The sequence below is a fragment of the Sardina pilchardus genome, chromosome 2, assembly GCF_963854185.1.
Source record: "Sardina pilchardus chromosome 2, fSarPil1.1, whole genome shotgun sequence".
In the NCBI taxonomy this organism is placed as follows: domain Eukaryota; kingdom Metazoa; phylum Chordata; class Actinopteri; order Clupeiformes; family Clupeidae; genus Sardina; species Sardina pilchardus.
Genome location: NC_084995.1, coordinates 9,283,596 through 9,309,118, shown reverse-complemented (window position 1 = coordinate 9,309,118; position 25,523 = coordinate 9,283,596). Strand labels below are relative to the sequence as shown.

General features: G+C 44.7%; 1 protein-coding gene across 1 annotated transcript; it reads right to left on the bottom strand.

The window, feature by feature from the left end:
• Positions 1-3,085: 3,085 nt before the first annotated feature.
• Positions 3,086-14,148, bottom strand: fhdc1 (FH2 domain containing 1; the record flags this gene model as incomplete). The annotated part of the gene is made up of 11 exons (XM_062530833.1): positions 3,086-8,177; positions 8,285-8,449; positions 8,591-8,708; positions 8,883-8,953; positions 9,110-9,217; positions 9,448-9,518; positions 10,475-10,575; positions 10,805-10,890; positions 11,442-11,544; positions 12,660-12,721; positions 13,873-14,148. Coding segments are annotated over 11 exons (3,363 nt in total), but the record flags the coding sequence as incomplete, so codon positions are not given.
• Positions 14,149-25,523: the final 11,375 nt, after the last annotated feature.

The following is a 25,523-nucleotide window of genomic DNA, read 5'->3' as shown; positions in this document are numbered from 1 at the left end:
AGCGTTTTATTTCACGATTCCACAAGGACCCTGCTATTTTTAGTCTTAGAACATCCCTGCAAAAGTTTAATAGACCAAATTCTCTGACTGTCATGGAGGAACAACTGAAAAATGCAGTTTTCCTCTTCTCAGTAGAGAGAGAAATGTTGAGGAGTGTAAAAAAAGAAGGATCGCTTCAAGAAAAGTTTGGGATAATAAATCGGAGAGTCAATTGTTAAATAAAACGTAGCAGAGGAGGGAGGGTTTGTCAGGATAAATATGTGTCACTGATGTAGCTCATTAGACATCATCACTGAGGGTTGCCCTTGACCCCTTAGCTCAGTCATCATCAGTGCTAAATGTCGTTAGTGTTAAGTATTCGCTTTGGTGTCACTGAAAACAAATTGTTCATTCTTACCCCATGATTAATCCTTAGTCTTTTCGTCCAAATGTGAATTGAAGAATCAGTCAAAGGGAAGTCAATATATCGTGAGAGGATGTTGGAGACCTCTCAAATTTGCCAGTGATCTGCAATCTAAGGGGAAAAAAAACAGTGAAACACTGGTTTCTGACACAAATCACTGACACTTCATCCACATACAGTGTAGACACATGACACACAAAGACTGCAAAATGCTCACTTGAACATGGACAAACTTTATGTCTTTATGTCTGTCTAACGCACGCACGCACGCACGCACGCACGCACACACACACACACACACACACACACACACAATTTGGAGATCCTAAAGCACACTATTAAAACAAATGTGTTGGAAACAACACAAACTGTTGTGTCCCTATCTGGACAAAACAGCATCAAATCAAAACAACACATTATTCCTTTTGAGAGTGCAGAGGGATGTCTCAGGGGGAGAGTTTGATCAGCCCCCTGCGCTGAGCCTCTTATGTCTAATCACTGTGCCACTTCTGACCTCCACTCGTAATCCAGTGGCAAGTAGGAGGAGGACCCACTGCTTACACTGCCTCAAGTTAACTCCACATCACATTGCATTGTAACTAAACAATACAATGGCTTGTACTATGGACTAAATGTTTTACCACACTTACGTAAGCACACACTATGCAAACCAACAGCACATTCTGCATGTGAGCCTGACTCTTGAAAATGATATGCAATTTGGAATGTGCATTACAAAAGGAGTGAGTCAGTAGCATGTTTTTAGGCAGCTGAAACAGCACACCAACTTTCTCTCAGGAGGTAAGTTGATGAATATAGTAGCATGATAAATAGTGGTTCAGAAATGTCCTATAAAACGACTTACATGATTTGCCTTTTTTAGGTGTATCATAATAATATATAATAATAAGATAGTATACCACTATAAATGCAGCCTGTCTGACACTAATAATCTGATAAGACGCTGTACTCTCAAAAAAGATATGCAGGAAACAACACATTTATGTTTAGTTAAGGACATTACATTTTGTGTTAAACCTATGTAAGCCCACTGTAACACATTGACATTTTTAACACAGCATTGTGTTATAGTTGACTCAATCTGTGCCAATTTGGTCATGGCTACTTGGCTTCATTTATAGCTATATGTTTGGTATATTATATGGTTCTTTGCAGATTGTACTATTAATTTATTTTAAGTCTTAACAATATAATAACGCAGTTCAAGGCTTAAGACCTCACTCAACTGTTTCAATACACAAAAACAAAAAAGTGAAGTGATTAAAACAAAATGACACTTGAGTAAGTGTGTGTAGAGACAAGGAAAGTAAATCACTTTTACTTAGATAGGTGTCAGACTCACCTGTAGTGTGAGGTGGGTCTGGGATCTTCATTCAGGCTGTTGCTGTATTTCCAATGAGACATGTCCTGAACATCTCACAGCTTCAACATCATGAAAAACTGCTCATGGTTAATGATTGTCTGATGATTAATCCTGCTGAAGGATTAATCAATTTATAGCCAATAGAGTTTGTAGACGGCGTGTAATAAATTGAAGCAAGTAGCCATGGTTTCCAGGTTACTTCCGTCTTACGAACATCGGTGCTGGTTGCTCACCTTGATCTGCTGACCTGGGCGAGACTTCTACTACACTGACGCTCTGAGCACACTCATCTGATGAGAGATTAGGAAGGATTTAGTGGTAATCCCACAGGCACGAGCAGAGAAAGTTTGTCCACAGATCAATGAGACTGAGCAAATGTGGAACTCTTTAGCAGCAGGAACAGGCTGCACATTTCCAAGTAGGCCTACCACAATAGTTACAAAAATAGTCCTCACTTACAAGGATTTAAATTATTATGCTTAAATTATTTTGCTTTCTCATCTTATGTTATGTCAGTCATGGTACACCATCATTATCAGTATGTGGAACTACATGATTGAGATGTATGTTAGGTAATTCAAATGATCATATCCATATCATTTACAGTTGAAAAAAGCCCATCAGTGACAGGTAGTTTTTCTGCAATTAAATGGTAATGCAATGCTGCCCCTATGTGTTGAGAAACATGCATAACATGTATTCAAAGAAACTGCACTCCAGTTCCCAAAGAGGGCAGTCTAAACTGGATTCATCATCTGAGTGTGTTTCATTACAATTTTAGATCATGTAACACACATATATAGTACAGCTAAAGGTCACATCATGTTATGTTATTTCCTTGACGTACATCATTTTTTTGCTACCTGAATTGCGAGTTTTCTGTCCTTTATTTAATGAACAATGAAGGGTTCAGGTTTCTTTGGTTTCGGGTCAATCAGGCATTACATAGCATACTCTCCATTCATGCCATGTCATCCCTGCTGACAATCTAACAAAACTGTCAATACCCCCTAAAGGGACTTTTACGTTTTGGCATTTTACAGTAAGATACTGTAATTGTTGGTGCAGAGCTGGTGCTGTGTTGCTGGACACTCCCAAAGAGGGGCAGCAGAGTCCGTACCTCAGGCTGTTGTGCTGCTGTCTGCTACCATGACCAGAACCATGCAGAGTACAAGTGCTAGCAGTCAAAAGGAGATACGTCCACAATATGTGGAAAAACGCTCGGTAAATAATTCATGCCTTCTTCATAAGCATACGTGTTTTTTTTCTCACACTGAAACAGGGAAATGTTTCTCAGGAAAAGTTTATTCATGTTTTATCACAGCACAAATGATTCTGCAGCGTGCAACAGTGTAGAGATCTGATGTCTGTGGTTGCTGTCTATGAAAAGAAACAATTTACACCAGTTTAAGACACATTCTGATAACTGACCATTAGACAACCACACAAAGTGTCAAAGTGCTTGACTGATCTCAGACAGTAATGATTGAAAAATGTAATGTTGATAAACCAGCTATAAAAAAAGTAAACATCCAGAAAATGAATTAGAAAGGGTGGGAAGAAAATGATTACCAGCTGTTTCGATTGCAGTTTCACAAGCACATTTATATTGCAAGTTGTCGGACAGTGTACATCCAGTTAACTGATACATTTTCAGGCAGAAAGAGGACCACCCTGTTTGTTTAGGCTAAATCAACCTAACCCAGCCACATGATTGTGTCAATCCACTCAATCATGAAAAGCAAAACTGAAAAAAAGAAAAGCTACAAGTTTGTGGCAACCGACTATAAGGTCAGTTGAGTATTAAGGAAAGTGCTGGGAGAGTGACATTCAGTTGATAATTCAGTGATATTCATATTTCCATTGGAATGTGGAATGTTTTGAAATAAAAATTCAAGTGCATCTGTATCTACTGTCCCAGTTGTCCTGGTACTGTATATTATTGGCATGTGCAAGAGACAAAACAGAGAGCATGAAAGGTCCCCCTGTTGGATATCCACTCTGACGCAAAGCTGGCCATAGTTGCAGATGGACTCCACAGAGAGCAGCAGGTGGCACTGTGTTGAAGTGCTGGTGTTTCTGGGGGTAGAGCATTCAACCTGAACCTTTAAAGACATGTCTTCACTCTCTATAGGCCTTCCGATCTTATAATAAGGTGAACAGGGCATGAGCTTTTGTCTACTCTCTGAGGACCAGCCTAGATATGACTGCACTGATCTATGGGTTTCTTTGGAGCACTTCACGTTACAGTCGCATTGCCAAGAGTACGGGGAAGAGGGAGGCATAGCTGGCATTTCTAAGTGACATGATCTGTTCATGATCTTATCTGATGAAAAGCAAAACAAAGACACAAAAACAGATGCAGAGAAACAAAGATGAATAATGATCAGGAGGACTTTTATGTAAAAGGAGGCTAGTATCCATGAGCCAGTAACAGCCCCATCATAAATGCTTGTGATGTATAAATCTGTGAACAAAAGTAATAATTTTGAAGTAGACATATTTACAGTTCAGAGAGCCATATATGATGTTGTAGATGGAAAGGATTTAAATAATTCAAATGTTAAATGATTTGTATGAAAATTGTGTCCTTCTTATTTACATCAAATGTGGCGAGCCACATATTAAAATAGATCTGCTACAGTGATCTATTCAGCACACTACTCTATAAAGCACTACATGTGTGTCAAGTCCATATGGCACAATGCTTTCAAATAGGCAGGAGAGGTGTAGCAAGCATTTCCGAGGGCTGAGACATCTACAGTGTTATGTCAGCATTGGTTACTATAACAGTGTCACACACTGTTAATGTCTGAGGAGACTAACATACTCTAACTACAATCACAATGGTCAAACTGGTCAACTCACACTGCTGTGGGCTGTCATGCCAAGGTGTTCTTAAAACAAATTGCTCTTCATCTCATGAGATACACCAGTCCAAAAACTAGACTACATTGGCTTGTCCTTTCCAAATCACGACTGCTAACATACAGTACAGTATAGCTGAAAAAGACTTCCGTTGTGCATCAGTCTTCTCCATTGGAACAATGGATGCCATCTAAAGCTAAAGTATACATATAGTGCATTGCATACAATAATACAAGACAGAAACAAAATAGCACTGAACTTCTGCAGAGGTACTGCTACAGAGCTCTAGCAAAATCCACTCATTTTAAATGTGTAAATTGTATTTTCTGTTGTCATGAGTGACTAAAGTACAATTCTGTAAGTCCAGGGAAACAGTAGTACTTCACAATAAGTCTTCACATTCTACATATCTTGTTTTGTTATTTCATTTGTTTTATACACTTATTTACACTCATCAATGAAAATAAAACAATGTAGAATACACAAGAATACCAAAAACCTGTATTGACATCACATCATGCCAATAGCATTACAGCTGTATTCGGTCTGGAAGCCTATCTGTTTTCCTTTGTACAACTACAACAACTAGATTTGCACCTTTAACTGATTTAATCAAATCAGTCCATATGCATATATGATATTTATATGATCTGGGTGCTAGAAATGGTGGACTCTGCCAAACCTTCAGTAGTAGTTCCTCAACTTCAATAGACAAATGCAAACACACAGACTGAAAATGGAAAGCTTATTTGCAAAACATAAAGAGTAGCAAGGCATCTCCTGAAAAGTTAGAACCCTGAAAGATATAGTGCCAACTCAATGTCAAGTGAAAGAGCCCGTTAGCAGCTGTGGAACATGAAAAGTACTGTCACTGACACAGTCTTTCTCATTACATGGATTAGCTTAGCTTAGCTTAGCTTGACCGTTCTAAGCATTTTGTCTTGCAATTTGATATACCATGCAAAGTAAACAAGCCATTGATGTCAGATATTTTACAGTGTTCATATACATATTTTACCGACATTTGTTGGTACAGATGAAACGACTAAATACAGGAAAATCTTTGAAAAACACAGCCTCAACTGTGCCAAAAAGGTAACAGACAATTGACCTTCAATGACAATGAAACTAAGGTATGTTGACATATGAGATGAATTCCTGGGAAAACCAAAAACTGATCAAGGCAGTAGATAAAGGCCTTCAGAGATGTGCCGATATGGATGCTATTACGTGGCCTAATGGAACTGGGTTCCACAGTACCATACAGGGAGTCAAAGAAATATCCAGTGGTATAAGGCTTAAGACAGGTGACCAGCCATCTCACTTCCACGAGGGCTTGAGAGTCTTGGAGGATATGGAGGTCTGGAAGGACTTTTCGGAGAAGTTGCTGCTCTTGCGAGAGCGTTCGCGGGTGGGTGGTGGTGGCGGAGTGTCGCTGCGCTGGGTACTCCGACTCGAGGCCCTCACGCTTTGCACTCGCCTCAAAGAGCCGCTCAGGGCCCTCTCCTCCGCCTGGGACCCCGCGCACCCTCCCGGCGCCTCGCTCTTGACGCTGCCGCCCGCCTTCTGAGACCCGGTCCGGCCGAGGGTCGCGCTCCTGACGGGGGTCGCCGGGCTGGACGGGGTGGACACCTCTTTCTTGGTCCTGGAGACGGACGATATGGTGTTGCGGGCAAAGCTGGGCAACGGAGAGGAGCCTTTAGAGCCGCTGGTGAGCGTGTGGCTAGCGCTGGCCTCCGAGGCGGCCTGGGCCTGGGCCTGAGCCTGAGCCTGAGCCTGGGCCAGCGCCCTCATGGCCGACCGGCACATCTTCTCCTCCGGCGCCGGCTTGGGGACGTTCCTCAGGGGCTTGGCAGTGGGCTTGCGGAGGGCGGAGCGGCGCGGCGTGGGGTCTCGTGCCCAGCGCGTGAGGCTGCCGCCGGGCGTGCTCCCTCCGCCGCAGTCCTCGGGCGGGAGGCTGGAGTGGCGGGCCGCTCGGGGGTTCCTCTCCACGGCCCTTCTGGCCGGCGTGCTCTGGTCGCGGAGCGGCCGTCTCAGCTCACCGCCGCCCTCGTGTCCCGCCGGCCTCTCGGCCTTCCTCGTGCTGGCGAACGACCGGCTCACCTTGGTGAGGGGCACCACCTTGCGCATGGTTTGGTGCTCAGAGGGCGTCAGGGTCCTCGGGGCTCGGCCGAGTCCAGGGGTCTGGTGCGCAGAGGCTTTGGACGAGGCCTTGGTCTTGTGGGCAGGTTTGGGGCTGCAGGTCTGCACAGCTTTCTCGTCCACTTTCCTGCCCTCGTCCGTGTCCCCGCTGTCTTGGTCCGGCTCGTCAGTGGTGCCGGACAGGCTCGCCGAGGCCGGGCTACACAATCTGGGCGCAGGAGGGTCTTCGGTGGACATGGACTGGTCGTTGGTCGACGTGGACTCCAAGTTCGAGGACAGCGAGTTAGGATCTCTGGGAAACCTGAAGTTTCCCGGCGCCCTGGGGTCGAATCCCATCCCCTCGCGTATAATCGGGGAGGTTTCCAGCTCGGAGAAGTCCAGCATGACCGAGCAGTCCGTCTCCGTGCAGTCCATCCCGTGGAGCGCCGGCCTGTTCCCAGACATGGAGGGGTCCAGAGGGAGGGGCGTGTCGCACGTCGTGGAGGACACCGTGCTGTCGTCTTCCTCCTCCGGCTGCAGAAAGGAGGTTTTGCTCTGCCACCCGGCTTCAGGCTTGGGCGCCTCGTCCGAGCTCTTGCTGGACGGAGGGGTGTCCAGGACAAGGCTCTTGGGCACGTTCCTGACCACCTCCTCCAGATTGGTGACGAGTATGTCCTTGTAGTTGTTCAGCTGGTGGTGACTGTTTCTGTTTGGGCAAGACGCATCAAATGGCTGGGGACCAGCCACCAGCCTGTGCCTCTCCACGCTGACATTCATGCGTCCCAGATTGTGTCCAGACGTCTTCTGAAAAACATTCATGTTGTGAGGGGGGAGGCCGCCTTCAGAGAGGCTGGTGTACTGGTTGTGGTTGTTGTCGTAGGGATGATCTTTTGCACTGTAGTCCGTTGAGTACCTAGCCAGTGGGCTAATGGGCTCTGTCTCTGGAGAAGTGACCTGCCTCTCCTGGAGCAGGCTGTGGGGCTCCAGCTCGCGGTTGTCGTCCTGGTTGGCTAGCCAGGCCATCGTCCTGCGCTGATGGGCTCGGCTGGAGCGCGGCAGGCTGTTGAACTTGGCGTAGTCGGTCACGTTGGGGCTCGCGCCGGAGAACAGCTCCAGGTAGCCGCGGAGGTTGCGGTCGGCGGAGCCGGGATGGCGGTAGCGGCGGGCGCTGGCCGAGCGTCCCAGGGGGCTGTGGGGGCTGTGGGGGCGGGACTGGAGCAGGAAGTCCAGCAGGCCCTCTTTGGTGAGCGTGTCCACGTCCGTCTCGCTGCTGCTGCGGCCGAAGCCCCCGCCGGCCGACTGCACCCCCGCCGCGCCGGCCGTCCAGGCGAAGCGTCGCTCCTCCAGCTCCCGCAGCCGCCGCTGCCTGGCCACCTCCTTCAGCTCCCGCTCAGAGTTGTCCTGAGGGAGCAGAGGCGCGTCAGTGACCGGCATGAGGAAGTGCACTAGACTAGAGTACACCAACATCTGGGACATTTCAAATCAGAAGATAAAAAGACATACTGTACCTTCACCGCTTTTTTGAACTTCAGACAGAAATCCTGGAAGATTCTAAAACACTCGTCAAGCTTAAAGCTGTCTTTGTCCTCACAAAAGAAGTCGATGAGTGCATTACCCTCTTTGCGGAGGTCCAACCTGCGTCTTTTAAGGTCCTGCAGCGTACTTGTTGAATTCTGATGCAAGGTGAAATGAGGTAGATAAGCTTCTGACTCACAAATAAACAATGCCAAGCACCATGAAATATCTGATGTACTATAGTTTTATGAATGGGACTGAATAAACCCCTCAAAAGCACACAAAATACTGTAAATAACCTGTAAAAAGGGCTCCAGTTGCTGCAGAAGTTCAGGTTCATTCTGGATCTTTTCCTCCAGGGAGCGTGTCTTGACATAGAGTGAAGAAAACTCCGTCTCAATGTTCTCTACAGAAATCCTGTGAAGACAAGGAAGCAGATACCATAGCACTATCAGATGAGTTGGAACAGTTCTCACCATGGGAAATATGAGGGCAAACAATGGTTCTGACAAGCAGTGGTTCTGACAAGCAGTGGTTCAAGAAACCTGGAGACTGCAGTGAACTGGACAAGACTGAACTGAACTGTGTTACCTGACAGCACTCTGAACATGTTGCAGTTTCTCTGGAAACTTCAGCAGTTCTTCATCTTTCTTCTGTGCTTCCTGTATGTAAAAGAGGGATTGTATCACTTTGACTACCTCAATTGTGCAACTTTAAACGTTTTACTACTGTTAATCAGATGATGACTCAGGTTTCCCAGGTGTGTGTGTGTGTGTGTGTGTGTGTGTGTGTGTGTGTTTCATCTACATCTTACTCACCAGAGCCACAAAGTGCAGCAGATTCATGCCTGGCTTGTTGGCCTTCGTGTCAGCCAGAGACAGTAAAGAGGAGAGCTTGAAGCCGACAGCGTTGCCTGCATAGCCGCCCTGCAGTGAACGACAGCACACAGGGTCTAGCCAGCCAGCACCATAAAACCCCTTAGCACTCTCCACAGATTACATCAGTTACAGAGGGACGGAGCGATTAGAGGGCAAGAAGCAAACATGAAGGGAGAATAGGGAGGAGGAGAGACACAGGAAATGAACAGAGAGAGAGAAAGAAAGGAAGAAAGAAAGAAAGAGAGAAAATTAAGAGAAGGGTCAACGTGACTACTTACAGCATTCATGATATTTCCAGCTTGTAGCACCAAGTGTAGGATTGCATGTAGCTCCTCACATGTCATCAGTTCTGAGATAGAGTCATGAAACAAGCAGTCAACCAATCTGGCCTCATCACTGTGTACATATTTGCATTGTACAGTATACACTCTGCATAACTATAGTGCACTGCTGTAAGTAAAGACGCAGGCACTAAAGCCATTACAATTCTAAGAGTGGCTTGGGGTGATGAAAGCCAGCCTTCTCTTTGCCAAGTACAGTGACAAACCAATGATTCAGTCCTGGGAAAGTGTGAAGGGGTCACAGACTGCTGAGTTCTGAGGGGAAGCTAATTTAGAGGGAGTGAATCAGCAAAACTGACGCTGGGGCACGTGAGCGTGCAACTGATCCCCCTGAGGACAAGCTCTTTTAACATTAATTGGTCAGCTTCTTAAGCCCAAAATATGCTGAGATTGGCAAGCTTATCAGTGAAAGCGTCTATGTGTGTGCGTTTGTGTATGTGTGTGTGTGTGTGTGTGTGTGTGTGTGTGTGTGTGTGTGTGTGTGTGTGTGTGTGTGTGTGTGTATAAATGCTTTAAAGTGCACACGTAATCATTCTGAGGGATTCAATCATGGCCCAGTTGCTCAAAGATGCAGCCCTCTGAGAGAGAGAGAGAGAGAGAGAGAGAGAGAGGGAGAGAGAGAGAGAGAGAGAGAGAAAGGATGCAAATCCTTATAACTTGGTAGGCTTAGCCTGATTTGGGTGCACACATCAAGTGAATTCTGTCAGCAGTCAATCATTTTTCACCTCTGACCACTGTACTCTAGAGCATTCGAATCCCTCCTACAGTACCATATCACCCCATCAGGTAATGTGGCTTCCTGTCAGAGTTTATTTAGGTGATACTCTCTCAATCTGAGTCATCAATCTGACTTCTCATCTGTCTGTATTGTGTGTGTATGTGTGTGTGTGTGTGTGTGTGTGTATGTGAGAGATAGAGAGAGAGAGAGAGAGAGAGATAGAAAGAGAGTGTGTGTACACATTACCTTCAGTAGCCATGCGAATGACATTGATCTCACGGCTCATAACAGCACATATGGGGAAGAACTCCTCTTTCAAAACCATGGCCTCGATTCGTACCTCAAAACTTGAAAAGATATAAAGACAAAGTTTAATGGCTGACTGGACTATCAGCTGGTTATCAGCTACCATCAATACAAGATAAAAATGTAATCTGTGATAACACTACATTAAGGATTATTTTACAAAGCTACAGGTTTGACCACTGCAAAAACATTGGATTTGTTAATTGTCAAAACATTACATCTCTAGTACTAAGTACTAGAAGGCTGAGAGATACTAAGGCAATGGCCTACCGTGGCACTTCAATCAGCAGGTACATGAAGGAGTCCACCAATGTCAGTTTCTCTGGGTCCCCTTTGAATGACTGGAGCTTTTTCACCTTGATATATCACATACAGAGACAGCTTAATTTTCCATGGATCGCAGTGTAAAGTCTTCAAAAACTGATACCAGCACAGAACAGAGTTCTGCATAGCCCGCATAGCCTGGGTAGTACAGTAGCTATAATTTAAACAGATGTGGGTTTTTATTTGTCCTTCACATGACTACATACCATCTGATGATACCAAAATACGACTGTATTACTGTAATATTACTTTAAGACACTATACTGATTTGAGTGTTCCCTGCCCAGAGTAACTCACAAGGCAGCAGCATATGTCCAAACAGTGAGAAGCTCTAGGGAGATAGGGAATCAATGCTATCCACATGGCTATTGACACTAATGGCTAATGGTTTCCATCCCTCTCTTTATGTCTGTCTAACACACACGCACACGCACGCACGCACGCAGGCACGCACGCACGCACACACATACAGTACATGCACACGCATGCGCACATACTGTACACACACACAGACACACAGACACACACACACCACTTATAGACACACCCAAACCAAACCGAACACACAGAGAAATCTCTTCACCTCCTCTGACTCCGGCAGCAGTTTGAGCAGCTCCTTCAGGGGTTCTGCCCCATAAGGCTGGCTGTTCCCCTGGCGGATGTCCTCCACAATGACATGGTTAGGCCTATGAGGATGCACCAGCTAGTCATTAGTTTAGCTCTAGTACAGGCAGACCAGGTGACAACTTCATATTCTACCATAGATAACATAGTATGTTTAAATGGATTACTAAATAGGTATTCATGATTTAAAAAAATGGTGACAGACAATGGAGGACCTACGATAGCAGGAGTAAAATCAAGTGATCTGAAATTCCACACCCTCATTCTTAATACAGCATACTGGGACAGGGAGCGAGGCTATCCAAACAGGCAGTATGTGTTCAGACTATTTCACCACAGGGAAATCAGATGGAAATTGTGTAAAAGAAAATGCAAATCCAGAGCTAGACAGACTTTCTCTTTATGCGTACAAATGAAAAGGCTGTGTTACTTGTGTACAACTTCACCGTGTACTTTTCTAGCCAATCATAGGAAGTAGTGGGTAAAGATATGTATTATGAAATATGTATAAAAAATGCTACTGCAAACCTATAAAGGCCTTTGCAATGTTAAAAACACAGTATTTGTGAAGATTCACATACTAAATATCACCTCTACCTCTGTAATGTTTCTGGAAATGTATGTGTAGTTGTGGCTCTCCTCCACGTATGTATTCACTCTGTTTACTCTATCTCCCCTCCATTTCCTGTTCAGAGTGAAGCTCCTCCTCTGCCTCAGACAGGCAGCTAAAGGTCTGCATGTGGGGCTCTGGGGATCCGCTCACTACAGCTGCAGAGCTCTCTCTGCTGCTGGACTCAGTTGCTTGGACTGCAGCATACGCTAGCATTTTACATACAGGATAATACAACACAACGCTCCAGCACAAACATATGGAGACTCAAACTCCATACGCAGCAATTCAGCTCTCAAATATGCAGATGCAATTATGAAACTCGTCAAGGTCAGCCATCAGCGAGACTGCAAGAGAAGCCCTTCAATCCCTCTCATCTTGCTCTTGTCAAGAGGATAGTCACATATCAGGCATGTGATCTCTATCCTTCAAGGGGCTACTATCACCACTCCGGTGTTCCACAAGCAGGCCGGGTTTCACACCCGAGTCACGTTTCCCTCCGCAGGCCTCCGCGGACGCCGCGCCGCGCAGCGCGCTGCACCAGCTGGTGCAATCTCAGGCACTTACTTCTTAAACTGCTTGAGGAAAATTCCCACGTTCATGCCTCTCTTGGAGTCCAGGATGCTGACCTGAGAACAGCAGGGATGAGAAGAGGCGTGTGATTTAGGACGAGGATCTTATCGATTAGCTGCACTCTTGCCACACTTTATATTATCTGCTGAAGCCCAACGATCACTTAAGTGGTGTATGTGTGACGTGTGTACAGGATGGGTGGGTTTCAGCAGGAGTGTTTTAGAGCTGCATTGCGCTGCTAGAACACCGAGTCCTCTAAAAGACAGTTTTACTACAGACCACAGTTATTTATTCTATCTATTCTGTAATTGAACAAATAAACCCATAAAATCCACATTAGCTGACGCAGTGTTAACTCTGGACAGATATCAATGACCACAGAAATGTGGCTACAGCTCAACTTTGCTTTCAAACTGATGCGCCGTGGCGTTCAGGTTCAGGTGTGGCGTGGTGTTCAGGTTCAGGTGTGGCGTGCCAGCAATCTGAGCACGCGGTGATGCACGCCCCATCATCCCCCACCCCCTGGGGTCATGTGACTCCCCAATGCTCTGAGAGTCTGAAATTTCAGACAGGCCTCCACGTGTGGGTCACCCCGCCTCGGCTGAACAATGGAACCACGGCTCTTAGTTAGTGCACAGGTACATTCAGTCCCGATTGTCTAATGATCACACCAGAGGTGCACGGCAGAAAGATTAGAGGAATACTACTGCATTTTGGAGTGCAAGCTCTCAGATAATACTATGGTTTGGGCATACAATGAAACTCTAAGTCTAACAGTTTCCAGCAACGGTACATTGTACTGCAAGCAATTAGAGGGTCTCGCTTCAGCACTATATGGCGATGCTTGCAGAACGATTTCCAGTTTCAGCAAATCATCAAAATATTTTTATAAAATATAACCAGACGCGAGGACATTCCGGAAAGTAAAAGACCTGCGAAATATTCGTTCTACCTGTGCACTTAACACAGGTGATATCACTAATTATCTGATCTACCTGGCTGCTAATTAGGATTAGCTGGTTAACTAAATGGCTGGATCAAATAGTTGGCAAGACTTTTACTTTCTGAACCCGGTATGTCCCCTTCTGAAAATAACATACACGTAACATACATATGTGCATGCAAGTCAGAGCACAGCTTTGTACAGTATGTGCTCTTTTTCAGACACTCAGGAGTGTTGCTGCGTGCCCAGTCTGCCCACGCTCACCTCGTCCTTGCTCTCCTTGAAGGAGGCTCTGGAGCGCCCGCGGCGTGGGGTGGCACTGCCCGCGGTGCCGCGCCCGGCGCCGCTCTCCTCCTGCTGGCCGAACAGCTCCTCCACGGTGCGCACGTCGATCTGGTACTGCTGCTGGCGCACGGCCATGGTCCAGATGTTGGGCTTGCCGCGCACCTTCTCCTCGGGGATGGTCTTCCAGTAGAAGCTGCGCACGCGGCGCTTCTTGCGCGGGCCGTGGCCCTGCGGCGTGCCCGGGGGAGGGGGAGGGGGCGGAGGGGGCGGGGGCGGCGGGGCGGCCAGGGGCTCGGTGGCGGCGGCGTCCGGACCGAGCGCTCCGCCGCGCGCCGTCACCTCGGACGCGGGCGTCCGTCCGGGCACAGGGTCGGCGCCGAGCTGCGCGGTCTCGTTGGCCGAGCTCATGGTGCTGGAGACGTGCATCACAGGAGCCGCTGCGGGAGAGTACTGACGTCCCGCCGGCTGGACAGCGCAACGAGTGGCCCTCTCACGGAGCGAGCCTTCAGCGCCTCATCATCACCCAACACCATTCAGAGACCAAATGGCTCACGTTCTGCGGGAGGGTGTGGGGAGAGGAAGAGCAATGAAAGGTGTCCCACTCTCCTGTCACAGCATCTCAGACTTCAGTCAGACACCACAGCTGCCTATCCATTCGGCCATGTAGGACTTTCCAGGCTTCCAATACCACAGAAGGAGTCAATGGCCAACCACATGGAGCTAGGAGGAGAAACACAGAAACACAGAATTAAGGAGAGAACACTAAGGTCACGCACAGGTGCTCAGTAGTCCTCCCTAGTCCCGTCCCCAGGAGTGAAGAATTACTCAGAGATAGCATGGAGGAGACTGTAGTTTGGGAGCTATAGTAATTAGCTCAGACAAACTCTTGCATCCATCACCGGAACATCATACACCACTTAACGTCACTTTTAAAATGCTAAAAACACCACTGACCTTAAACGCTATCTATTCTGGAAATGTCGCGTAATGAGTCCAAGTGACCCATAAACCAGATGGCATGACTGAGTGTCATGACATCACCTGGCTGAGAGATGTGCTAATATGAATAGTTTAGTCTCTCTGCTGTCCCTCATTTCCATATGCAAAGCAGCCCTAGGGAACCCTGGGAAAAATCTAAGCTAGCAAACTATAAGATGCCTCAGTAGAGATGCAAACTATGAGATGCATCAACATACTGTAGCCTTTTGGACATACTATATACAAACTAAGCAAACATGCAGCAAACAAGCTATTACAAAACCATTGCCACTGATTGCATTTAGTCGTATTTTTTTAGAAACCAAAATATATTTTTTAGATTTGACCAAGTTAGAGGTTAGAAATAGAATACAGTTTGATGATTCCATATGTCTAGAATAGTGTAAACAACACCTCGCCGATGGTGACAGTCCTTCACAGGTTTGGTGGCGTAATGAATATGCCCACATCCCAGTGCAGTGGTACACCTGAGAGCCCTGTTGGTTGAGCCCAGCGCTGCCACAGGCACAGGCTTCACTTAGCAATAGGCTAACCCGATCCCTGCTAAATGTTTATTTATTCATGTTCCTGACGTCACAGGAAGATTCCAGTTTCCTGGCAGCATGGCAGAGTAAGACTGAGCTTGTCTGACCCCCTTAGGGTCAGTCTCATGTTAAATTCATTGTCCACTCAGGCCAGTGGAATCCTAACTTACAGCTGAATCATCGGCTAACTGCAAAGGGAGGATATAATGGCTGCTGTTGGACAAACTCTGTTCACTATAAAAGCTTGAGCAATATGTCTCTCATCCGTTCGCAGGACCCATCTGCATAAAGAGCCTGATGTTCACTTACACTGGCAGCCAGGGACAGAGATGTCACTCTCTCCTTCCTAACACGTAAACAAGGATACAACTCAGTTCCAGGACGTACTGTAGACAGGGACAGTAATGTCTTTCCCTTCCTAACACATAATTAATAAAGATGCAATTCAGTTTCAGGATGCTCACATTAGTTATTTAGCTGTCACTATTTTAATACCAGAAACAGAGATGGCAGGGCCCACACCAAACACACATGCACAGACACACACACAGACACACACACAGACACACACACACACACACACACACACACACACACACACACACACACACACACACACACACACACACACATACTGTACACACATACACACACAGCTTGTTCAATAGTTGATTATGTAATTATGAAACACAGTGGAGAGGAAAGAGTTAAACACTCCCTCTCTCCCTCTCTCTCTCTCCCTCTCTGGTGTCTTTGCTGCAATGTCACCGTTTCAGATTCTGCACCGAGCAGCAAACACAAGTGCTGCAACAAACACACAACACACACAATGTACATCATACACATCTGTGCAATCCACATGCATGTGGGTATCATGGCTGTGCCTACTCAGTCACAACAGAATGGGACACACACACACACACACACACACACCCAATCACATTCAACACTCAGTAGAGATAGAATAGGTAACCACAGAGAAACGTTACACCAGTTTCCTTGATGATATGAACAAGAAGTGAATAGTGCTCCATCAAGCTGTAGTGAGGAACAGACAGGACGTCTGTGCATTGTGGTGAAAAGGCCATTTGTTGGAAGGGGTAGACTTACGCACCATTACTCTAACTGATAGGACTGCCCAGCCCTCATCTCTCTACAGCCCTCAGGACGTCTGCGTATAACACACACACAGGATGGAAGAGCCAGGTTGTCTAAGGACAGACAGTCTCCCCCACCACTGACAAAGAGCAGGTAGTCGTGGGGGTGTCGGGTGGTGCTCTCTGCCCTGTTCCTCTGGATCCAGAGGCTCCTCCCGTCTTCTCTTAAAGAGAACTTCAATGAACAATGGGTCAATGAGACAGACACACCCCACAATAAAGGAGATCCCTCTGTAAACTATGGGTTCCCACTGTGGGAAAACCAGGAAACGTAACAGAGCCAAGGTGATAAATCAATAATAGAGAAGGTTCCATGAGGATATTCCATCAGCATTCTTATACGACTTCCTCATACTTTATTTATTCATCATTATTCTCCTGAATGACTCCTCATACATCTCCTGTCAAAATTGTTATGAATCTCTTAACTGTCGATCTACATTGAGAAACGAGTCACTTGAGAGGGTGAAATGACATTTAAATATAGGGATTTACTGTGTCTAACTGTCAGTGCAATTTTAGCTCTCTGCTGTTGTGGCAACAAAAAACACATCGATCATCCAGGCAAGGATGTCTTTCATAAAAACAATCCACTGAGACAGGTGCACACAAAGGCATTAAACAATCACACAGTGGCACAATGCACTGTTCAGATGTGGCCGTGAGCAACAGAAGGCTAAACAATGCAGAGAGCATGTTCCCCAAACAGTCTAAAGGACACACAGATTAGAAGGATTCCACTCACAGAATCCGAGTGATGAGGAGTCAGGAGGGCGCTTCACAACGCTGGATTACAATTTATTTCAATCTGACTGGGCCAACATGTTTTATTTGAGTTACACATTTTAACTGCTGTCTGGAGTTTCTGTATTTAACAACAGGACTGTTTAGTCTGCATGGCGGGTACAACAATGTCTTGAGTCTAGATGGATTTTTTTTGCCGGTTGCTGGGCACATGCACCGGGTAGGAATCAGCCTACTTCACTGACCAGCTGGCAGACGTAAACAAAGACTTTCGCAACATTAACAAAAGAGCCTTTTGGTGGAGACCCAAATAATAAAATTCAGGGAAGCAAACAAATAAGCTTATTCAAATACTTTGAAAAATTCAGGTTTTAATGTCTAAAAGGATTCCATTCAGGTCGCTTACAAGTAGGCCTATGACAAGAGTCCAAAATTCTTTCAGCACCAAATCCATACTCCAACCCAAACACACATTAAAAATGAATACAATGTCTCAGGCAATGACACCAAGAAAGTCCAGGAGAGTGACACATCACCTCTTGCATAACCTTCTGTCCTACTTATATATTCAAGAGCCAAATGCAAAATGTGCAGAGAATTAATTATGAATATGTGTCTTCCAGGAAGGGCTATCTGCATTTTAAATGTGAGAACACTTTAAGCTCAATTCACAGAGCTGGGCAAGCAAGGCCAAAGGCGGCCCAAAGGCACATCACATACTGCAGAACTTTCCAGAACAACCAAATGGACTCATCACTTAGTGCAGAACTCTCCAGAACAACCAAATGGACTCATCACTTAGTGCAGAACTCTCCAGAACAACCAAATGGACTCATCACTTAGTGCAGAACTCTCCAGAACAACCAAATGGACTCATCACTTAGTGCAGAACTCTCCAGAACAACCAAATGGACTCTTCAATGAGTACAGAACTCTCTAGAACAACCAAATGGAGAGCAGACCTCTCCTGAACAATCAAATGAATTCATCAACTAATACAGAACTCTCCAGCACACCCAAATGGACTCACGTAGTGCAGAACCCTCTCGAACAATCAAATGGAGTCTAGAACTCTCAAGCACAACCAGCAAAGCGTGAGTCTGCACATCATTTTTTCATGCCAGAATGTAACTTTTAATGAAAGAACAAGGCTGATTACTACACAAATAATCATTGCTTGGCTTTCTATATCTTAGTTTGATCCAGCAGATAAAGGTTAGTCATCAAGACAGATTTCACCGTCCCTGCCGAGAGACTTCAAAGTGCTGTGCTCTCAATCAGGTAAATGGATCCCAAATGGGAAAAGTCATCATAACCTATTACAGCAGTGAAACCTAACGGAATGATGCAAGAGAAGCATAGTCAGGCTGAATGTGATTTGCTATGCACTGCTCTCTCCCAGGGGCCTTGCTGTACTGCAGCTGAAAATCCTCCAGGCTCTGAGATGCCTCTAGAGGACCCCCTCTGGTTTGACTTTTGCTGAGCTCACGCTTTGCTGAATGTGTGTCTATTCTTGCCGGCCATCTGTCATGTGGGACCCTTATCAAGAGAGCTCACTCTGCCTCCCTCCATTCCCTTTCCCTCCAACACCAGCATATCAACTCCCCATGGCTGTGTCCTGTGCACTCCATACAACAACAACAACAACAACAACTAGATGTACCGCAGAGCGGTACAAAATATGACCTCCATCCAGTCCCTGCACATTATCTCTGCAAAAATAACATTGTGTGTCTTTCAAATGTGTGTGTGTGTGGTTTTATGTGTGTTTGTGTGCATCTGTGCGAGTGGGTATGTGCAACCCTTCGCTCAACTTGGCCCCCCATGAACGGAATTCCACGAAACACAGCATGCATTCATATGCTCACACTGAGCTTACATTTTTTTACCTTTTCATTTTTAACTAGCTAGCGCTATACCGCAAATGATGAATGGTTATGGAATGGGCTGAGATAGTCCCTTAAGATCAACATTGTCCTCCTAGGCCCTACGGTTCTTGAGAAATTCACAGAAAACCGTGTCTGCTCTACCCATATTTCGGGGGTCTGTTGCAGTGGACTTTCGATCAAAACAAAAGTCAATGGTTTATTGTCATCCTTGTGGGGCTACATTCCCACCAAGTCTCATGCAGCCTGATCTTTAAGTGGATCGTAGACACAATCGTTGATGCTTCGCTTGCGAGGCGGTCATAATCAAGACAAGGTGGTGCCCACTGAGGACTGAATTCAGACCACACAGTGATTCACATGGCAGTAGGAAAAAACCCAAACAGCATAGAGAACTACAGTTATATTTCAAACAGAAAGTTCAGAATGCTGATATGTATTTTAGTATGGAGTCAAACTGTATATAATACTGTAGGAGCAGCAACACAACTGCATACTTGCCCCTGGGTGTTCTGTTTTACGAGCTTTATGAGAGACTCCTTGGTTACGACTTGCAAATTTTATTGAATCAACTTCAGAGATACTACACAGTCTGCACACTCAGTAGCCGTAGGGAACAGCATTGGACATCACGTAATGTAATTCTACACACAGTAAAACATCTCATCCAATATGAATATATTGGGGGGTTGTCATTTGGACAACACTGAAGTATTAAGATATACACTGAGAGAAACCAAGCAGTCACAAATTGGTATACTGTGGGTGTGCTTAAAACAATCAGTTTTTAGGTGCTCAAATGGGTGCATCTATGATACAGCTACACTACTTCACAACATCAAAAGGTCAATGAGCAACAAAGAGTATGGAAATACAAGAGTGTGTGTAGTGATGGCATACGGAACGGAAAAGAGCCTTGTTTGCAGAAACAAGATTAGAGCAAAACAAATACCACACATCTGTTCAATGCTATTTGTTAGACTATTTATTTTTCTTTTAAAACCACCGGCTCAAACGTCACGCATAATTTGCATCACCCTGTTTCCTAGAATATTTTAATACACTTTTTGCATTGCGTCTTAGCCTCCATTATTTTCTATTATTCCCACACTCTCATTCAACACTGAACCACAGATAGGCTATCTCTGTATATCATTATTCAAATGCAGAGCAGTATGCCACATCATGCTACCTCCACAGATAATAAACGACGATATCCAAACCCGATTCAGTCTCTAGCTGGAGGACACATCCAAAGCCCAGTGAGGCCTGCCCTACATACAGACCCCATACTAATAGATGGGAGATACGAACAGAGGAAGGGAGGGAGAAGAAAGGGAAGGTGTTGGAGGAGACCAATGATCTCAGGAAGGAGGGACAGGTGCAGTGCGAGGAGGCAGAGAGAACACAAGAGGGGACACGTTCCTCTCGTGAACAGACGCATCAAATGGGGACTCATACAGGATGGAGGGAAATAGCACTGATCATTTTACGCATATCTCCGTACAGTACCTGACTGGTGCTGCCTGTAAATGCTTGAACTTTGACAAAATACAATGAGGGACTTCTAACTGATAAATGTTACTAGTTATATTACCGCTAAAGTAATGTTAACAGCAAGTGTAGAATCTGAGATTCTCACTATGCATCTACAAAGCAGAACACTTTGTTCCTGTTTATCTTTTGTGCTGTTAGCAAACATGAAGGGACTCTTATGATGGAGAACAGTGCGGTGTGTTTTCCCCCTGATGCAGCATTTTGAAAACAGTGGAGAGCAGCCAATGCCTTATCCCGCCGCGGTGTTCAGCACTGATCCTGCCATCATTAGGATGGGCAAATCGGAGACCTGCTAACAGGCACAGCCGTGTGTGGCCAGACATGGTCAATTACAACAGGACTGCACTTTTAGGTGATATCTTACTGGGTTGTTCTTGGTCTTTTTGTCTGCCATTATTGGTCTGAAGTAACAGAATGCAAAACAAACACCACAGCTCATTTATATATTAGCAAATTAGGTTGAAGGGATGAAAGTTGTCTTTTCAGTAATGACATTAAGCTTCCATTAACAACAAGGCAGTTATCTGGCTTTCAAAGACGTGTAATATGGTTTTGAAGAGCATTTGATCCCTTAATGAGTATGAAGATTGCTCTGTATTACTGAGCTTTATACATAGATAATAATTCACTACATGGCAAAAACTATGTTATTGCAAATGCGTTATCGACTGTACTGAGATCTGTGCTCTGGGTTGTACACTTTGTGGTGCCTGTAATTTACATCAGCATTATAGATCCTGTTAATGTCCTTTGGCAGAGAGGCTCTTGCCTCATCTTTAATGTTCAAGTATTCATAGCTTTAGGACAATAGTTCTGAACAACACAGACAGATGTGGTATGGCTAGTATGCATTCTCTTTTCTCTGTCAATACAATGTTATAAATAATGAAATGTTTGGCAGAGTTACAATTTAACAGTGACCTTCATGAACACAAATATATAAGCGGAAGACACCTGATCTGAACATTTCACAGTAAAAAAACTAAGGCTACAAGGTGCACATATGTACTTTTAAAGCTCTGATATTAACCACCAATATAACTGGCATGTTTCTTTTCTGAGCTGCCACTTGTCAGTCGCCAGGTCATGGGCAGATTTACGTATGACGCCTAAGTAGTCCAAGAATTATTGTCTAGACTGAGAGAATAATGAGCCACAAAATTCAAAGACTCAAAACAGAAGAAAGAAACAAGCAACAACGAGAGCAGCCAGTCTAGGCTACAGTCTAGGCTACAGACTAGGCTGCCTATTTGACCCAAAGCAATTAGAGCCACCACTCCATTTAGTAAAAACATAGATAGAACTGGACTGAACTGTTTGATGGTGTATGTATGCTATATAATGGTTCATATAAAATATGCATGACAATAGAACACTATTTGTTGTTGTGTTGTGTAGCAAAAACTATTCCCACGTGCCAGAATGATCAAAGATGGCTTTTGTCAAATAGATTAGCTACCAATTGAAAACAACAGCAAGTAAGCAATATGTACAGTGATATGAATTTTGAAAAAATTCAATGGTGAATGACACAACATAATCTTCCCTCAAGTAACTTTATGCAAAACAAAAATGAATTATTACCAATATTAATCTGGCCAGGCACATGTCTACAATAAGGGCAATAAACAATAGGTTACTACACTAATATTATACATACTGTAGTATTAATCCAACAGCGAATTATTATTTCAACAGACAGTCATAATGCCATTGTTGTTAACTAGCATCATTATCAGCCTCACTCACTCACCCAAGGCAAATATACAAATCCTGGGGTAAAGCCTTAGAGAGGCACTGTTTGATCACCATAGTGACAGTGGAGAGGAAGTAGACAGGGATTCGAAACACCTGTTTAGAAAGACGAAAAACATGGCCACTCCCCATGACAGTGCATCAAATGTCTGACTGACAGCAAAAACAAAAACATTTAAGTGTATGCCATACTGATTTAAAAGTAGCATATACCATAATGTAGCCTCTTAATGTAGGCTATGCATTCTCAAGTATGCTTAATCCTTGAAACATGACGCCATATTATCCTTGTTAACTTGTGAAACTCCATGTTCAGCACTTAACACATTAACACTATCTTTGAGATGTTGAGATGTTGAATGATGTGTGGTAGTATCTTTCCCAGTGGTATTATCAACAATATGAGATCCTTTACTCTGAGGACATATAATGAAACTCATTGCTTGGGAGGGTCACTGAAATGAGTTTACTTGCCATGTTCCCGTGGCAACACAGATACCATCCTCCCCCCCTTTGACCAGACCTAGGAGGAACTTTCCTTCATGGCTTTGTTCCTAACACGTGAATGGACTGCCTCTAATTCATCCCAGCATGAGAAATGGCCTTGAAAGGCCAAGGAAACAGGCTTTGTGGGATTAAAACAAACCAAGGCGGGCAGGGTTAAAAGCCTGACATGGGGGTTCACTGCCTCAGGTCACAGAGGCTTCTTACATGTCATAATGGACACTGCTGAACCCTATAATCAGTGAAATTCTACACTCTTGTGCAGACACAAGACACAGGACATAGGCTATGTCGGAACACCCACTATATCAATGTTGCTTTCCCCTACTGTATTTGTATGAATTGAACAAAAAAAAGACTTCACTGTTGTCTGAGATGGTCCAGTCTTCCGAGTCACATATAGTAGCATAACAAGACAATACAGTAGACCTACCTTTGATCTCATAAACATCATGCTACTTTACACTCAGTATGCCTGGTTGGTGTTCAAATGTCATTATTTAACCTGTGGTATTTAAAATCTCAGCCTACTGATTTATGTGAAGAGCAATTGTGCTGAGAACCGCCACATTCTTTTTAAACACTGGAGGATTCAATGGAGAAGCTGAGTAGCCTATTTGGGACCTACAAAGATCATTATTTAATGAGTTGAAATCGATAACAGGCCAACTCTGCACCCGTAGTGAACATCAGGACACAGACGCATGTTGGCTATCACCATGGTGCTATTTTTTTTTATTTCCACACAAGCCGTCAATTCTAGATCAACTTAACAATCTATCTGGACTGTAGTCTATAGTCAAACTGAAAGTCTATAGTTAACAGGCTACATGCACATGCCCCCCCCCCCCCCCCCCCCCCCCCCCCCCCCCCCCACACACACACACACACAGACTCGTACACAAACGTCTTACAAAAAAATATTCTGCATGCAACATGTAGGCCTTTAGAAGAAGAAAAAAAACTTATTGTAATGATATTGTCTACCGATAGAGAGGGAGAGAATGAAAGAGGCTTAAAGCGGCTGCCTAGAAAGCCCCGTTAACAGCATGTGACATGATGTCATTTCACACTTGTACCGTGACATTGTAATTTGCTCGGACACATTAGATAAACCAACAAGTACGACTGAATGAATCTACTCACCGTGAAAAATATGAGGCCAATGGGAATCACTTCTGTCTTGATCTAAACTGAGACTTCAAACCAATGCGTTTCAAGGAAGCGCTTGTCTGCATCCTCAGGCTAGTGTGGACATCACCCTTCATCCGTAGTCTGCGGTTTCCTCAGAGACCTGCAGGATACTTTAAAGGGCGGCCGCAGCAGCAGCAGCACTACCAGCAATCGGTTTTGACGCATGCGCATGCTGAGAAGGAACTTACTCAGGTGAAGTCGATTATCCCGCCCATCCATGTTCAAGACCATACAGGCATGAAAATAAAAGCCAATTGCAGGTTTTTTTTTTTAATAGCCTAGTCTAAGCTACAGTAGATATTAATTAGTAGTATGATAACAGAAATGCCATCAGCAAAGCGCAGCCTACATGCAGATTATATAAAGATTACTTAGACTGCTATTAAAAAAAAAAAAAAAAAAACTATTGACTATGATCATGGTCCACTCAGTAGGCTATTACAAGCTAGAGTTTGCACAGAGCTAATCTACTGTCCAGCCAGGTGGCCTTCTGTGAAAAATGCAAAGGGAAGGCTAAATCAGATCCGTGGCCTAAACTCTTTCAGTTTGAATATTTAGACAATAGAGCACTTTCAAGTTAAATTCCTAGATGCTGAGTGGCCATGTTTTCACAGTGATGAGTGGGCTAGGCCTACAATACAACATCACCATCGTCACATAATGCACGTGGCACAGTGTAAACGCAAAGATGAGTCAACAAAAACAGTGTAACAAATAGCCTTCTCACAAGCATGCATTTGCATATGCGCTTGAAATGTGGGAGAAAGGTGCGCTATGATTAAATCTGGGATTTAATTCCATTAGCCGTAGTAAACAAACGATGCCAATGCAATTAGGCCAGGGTGGCGTGTGCCTAGGGTCACTGTCTGGAACGTTATGTCTTAAGAACACTATCGTGGTGATCTCCTTTCTCCTGAGCTGCACGGGTTTACCATTCAGGTGTTGGCATATTAAGTTGATTTGGTTGAGGGGCAGACAACGAAAATCTAACATGTAAGGCCTCTGAGTAAGCTGGATAATATTTTCTTTGTTTGGCCAATGCTCTGAGCTCATTGTCCAAAGGCAACCTGGAAGGTCCTCCACACCTTAACCATGTTATACAGGGCCGATAGACAGGACATTATCTGTGCCTGAAATGATCAAATACATCCAAAGACAATATAGAGAATAGCCTTTCTTGACATCGTACATGGCCGTGCACGCCTGAACTTTTATCAGGCCTGTGTTATATAAAAACATATATTGTTATAGAAAGATGCATATTCTCTCTCTATAGCTAAATATATATTTTTAGAAAAACAAAATAAGAG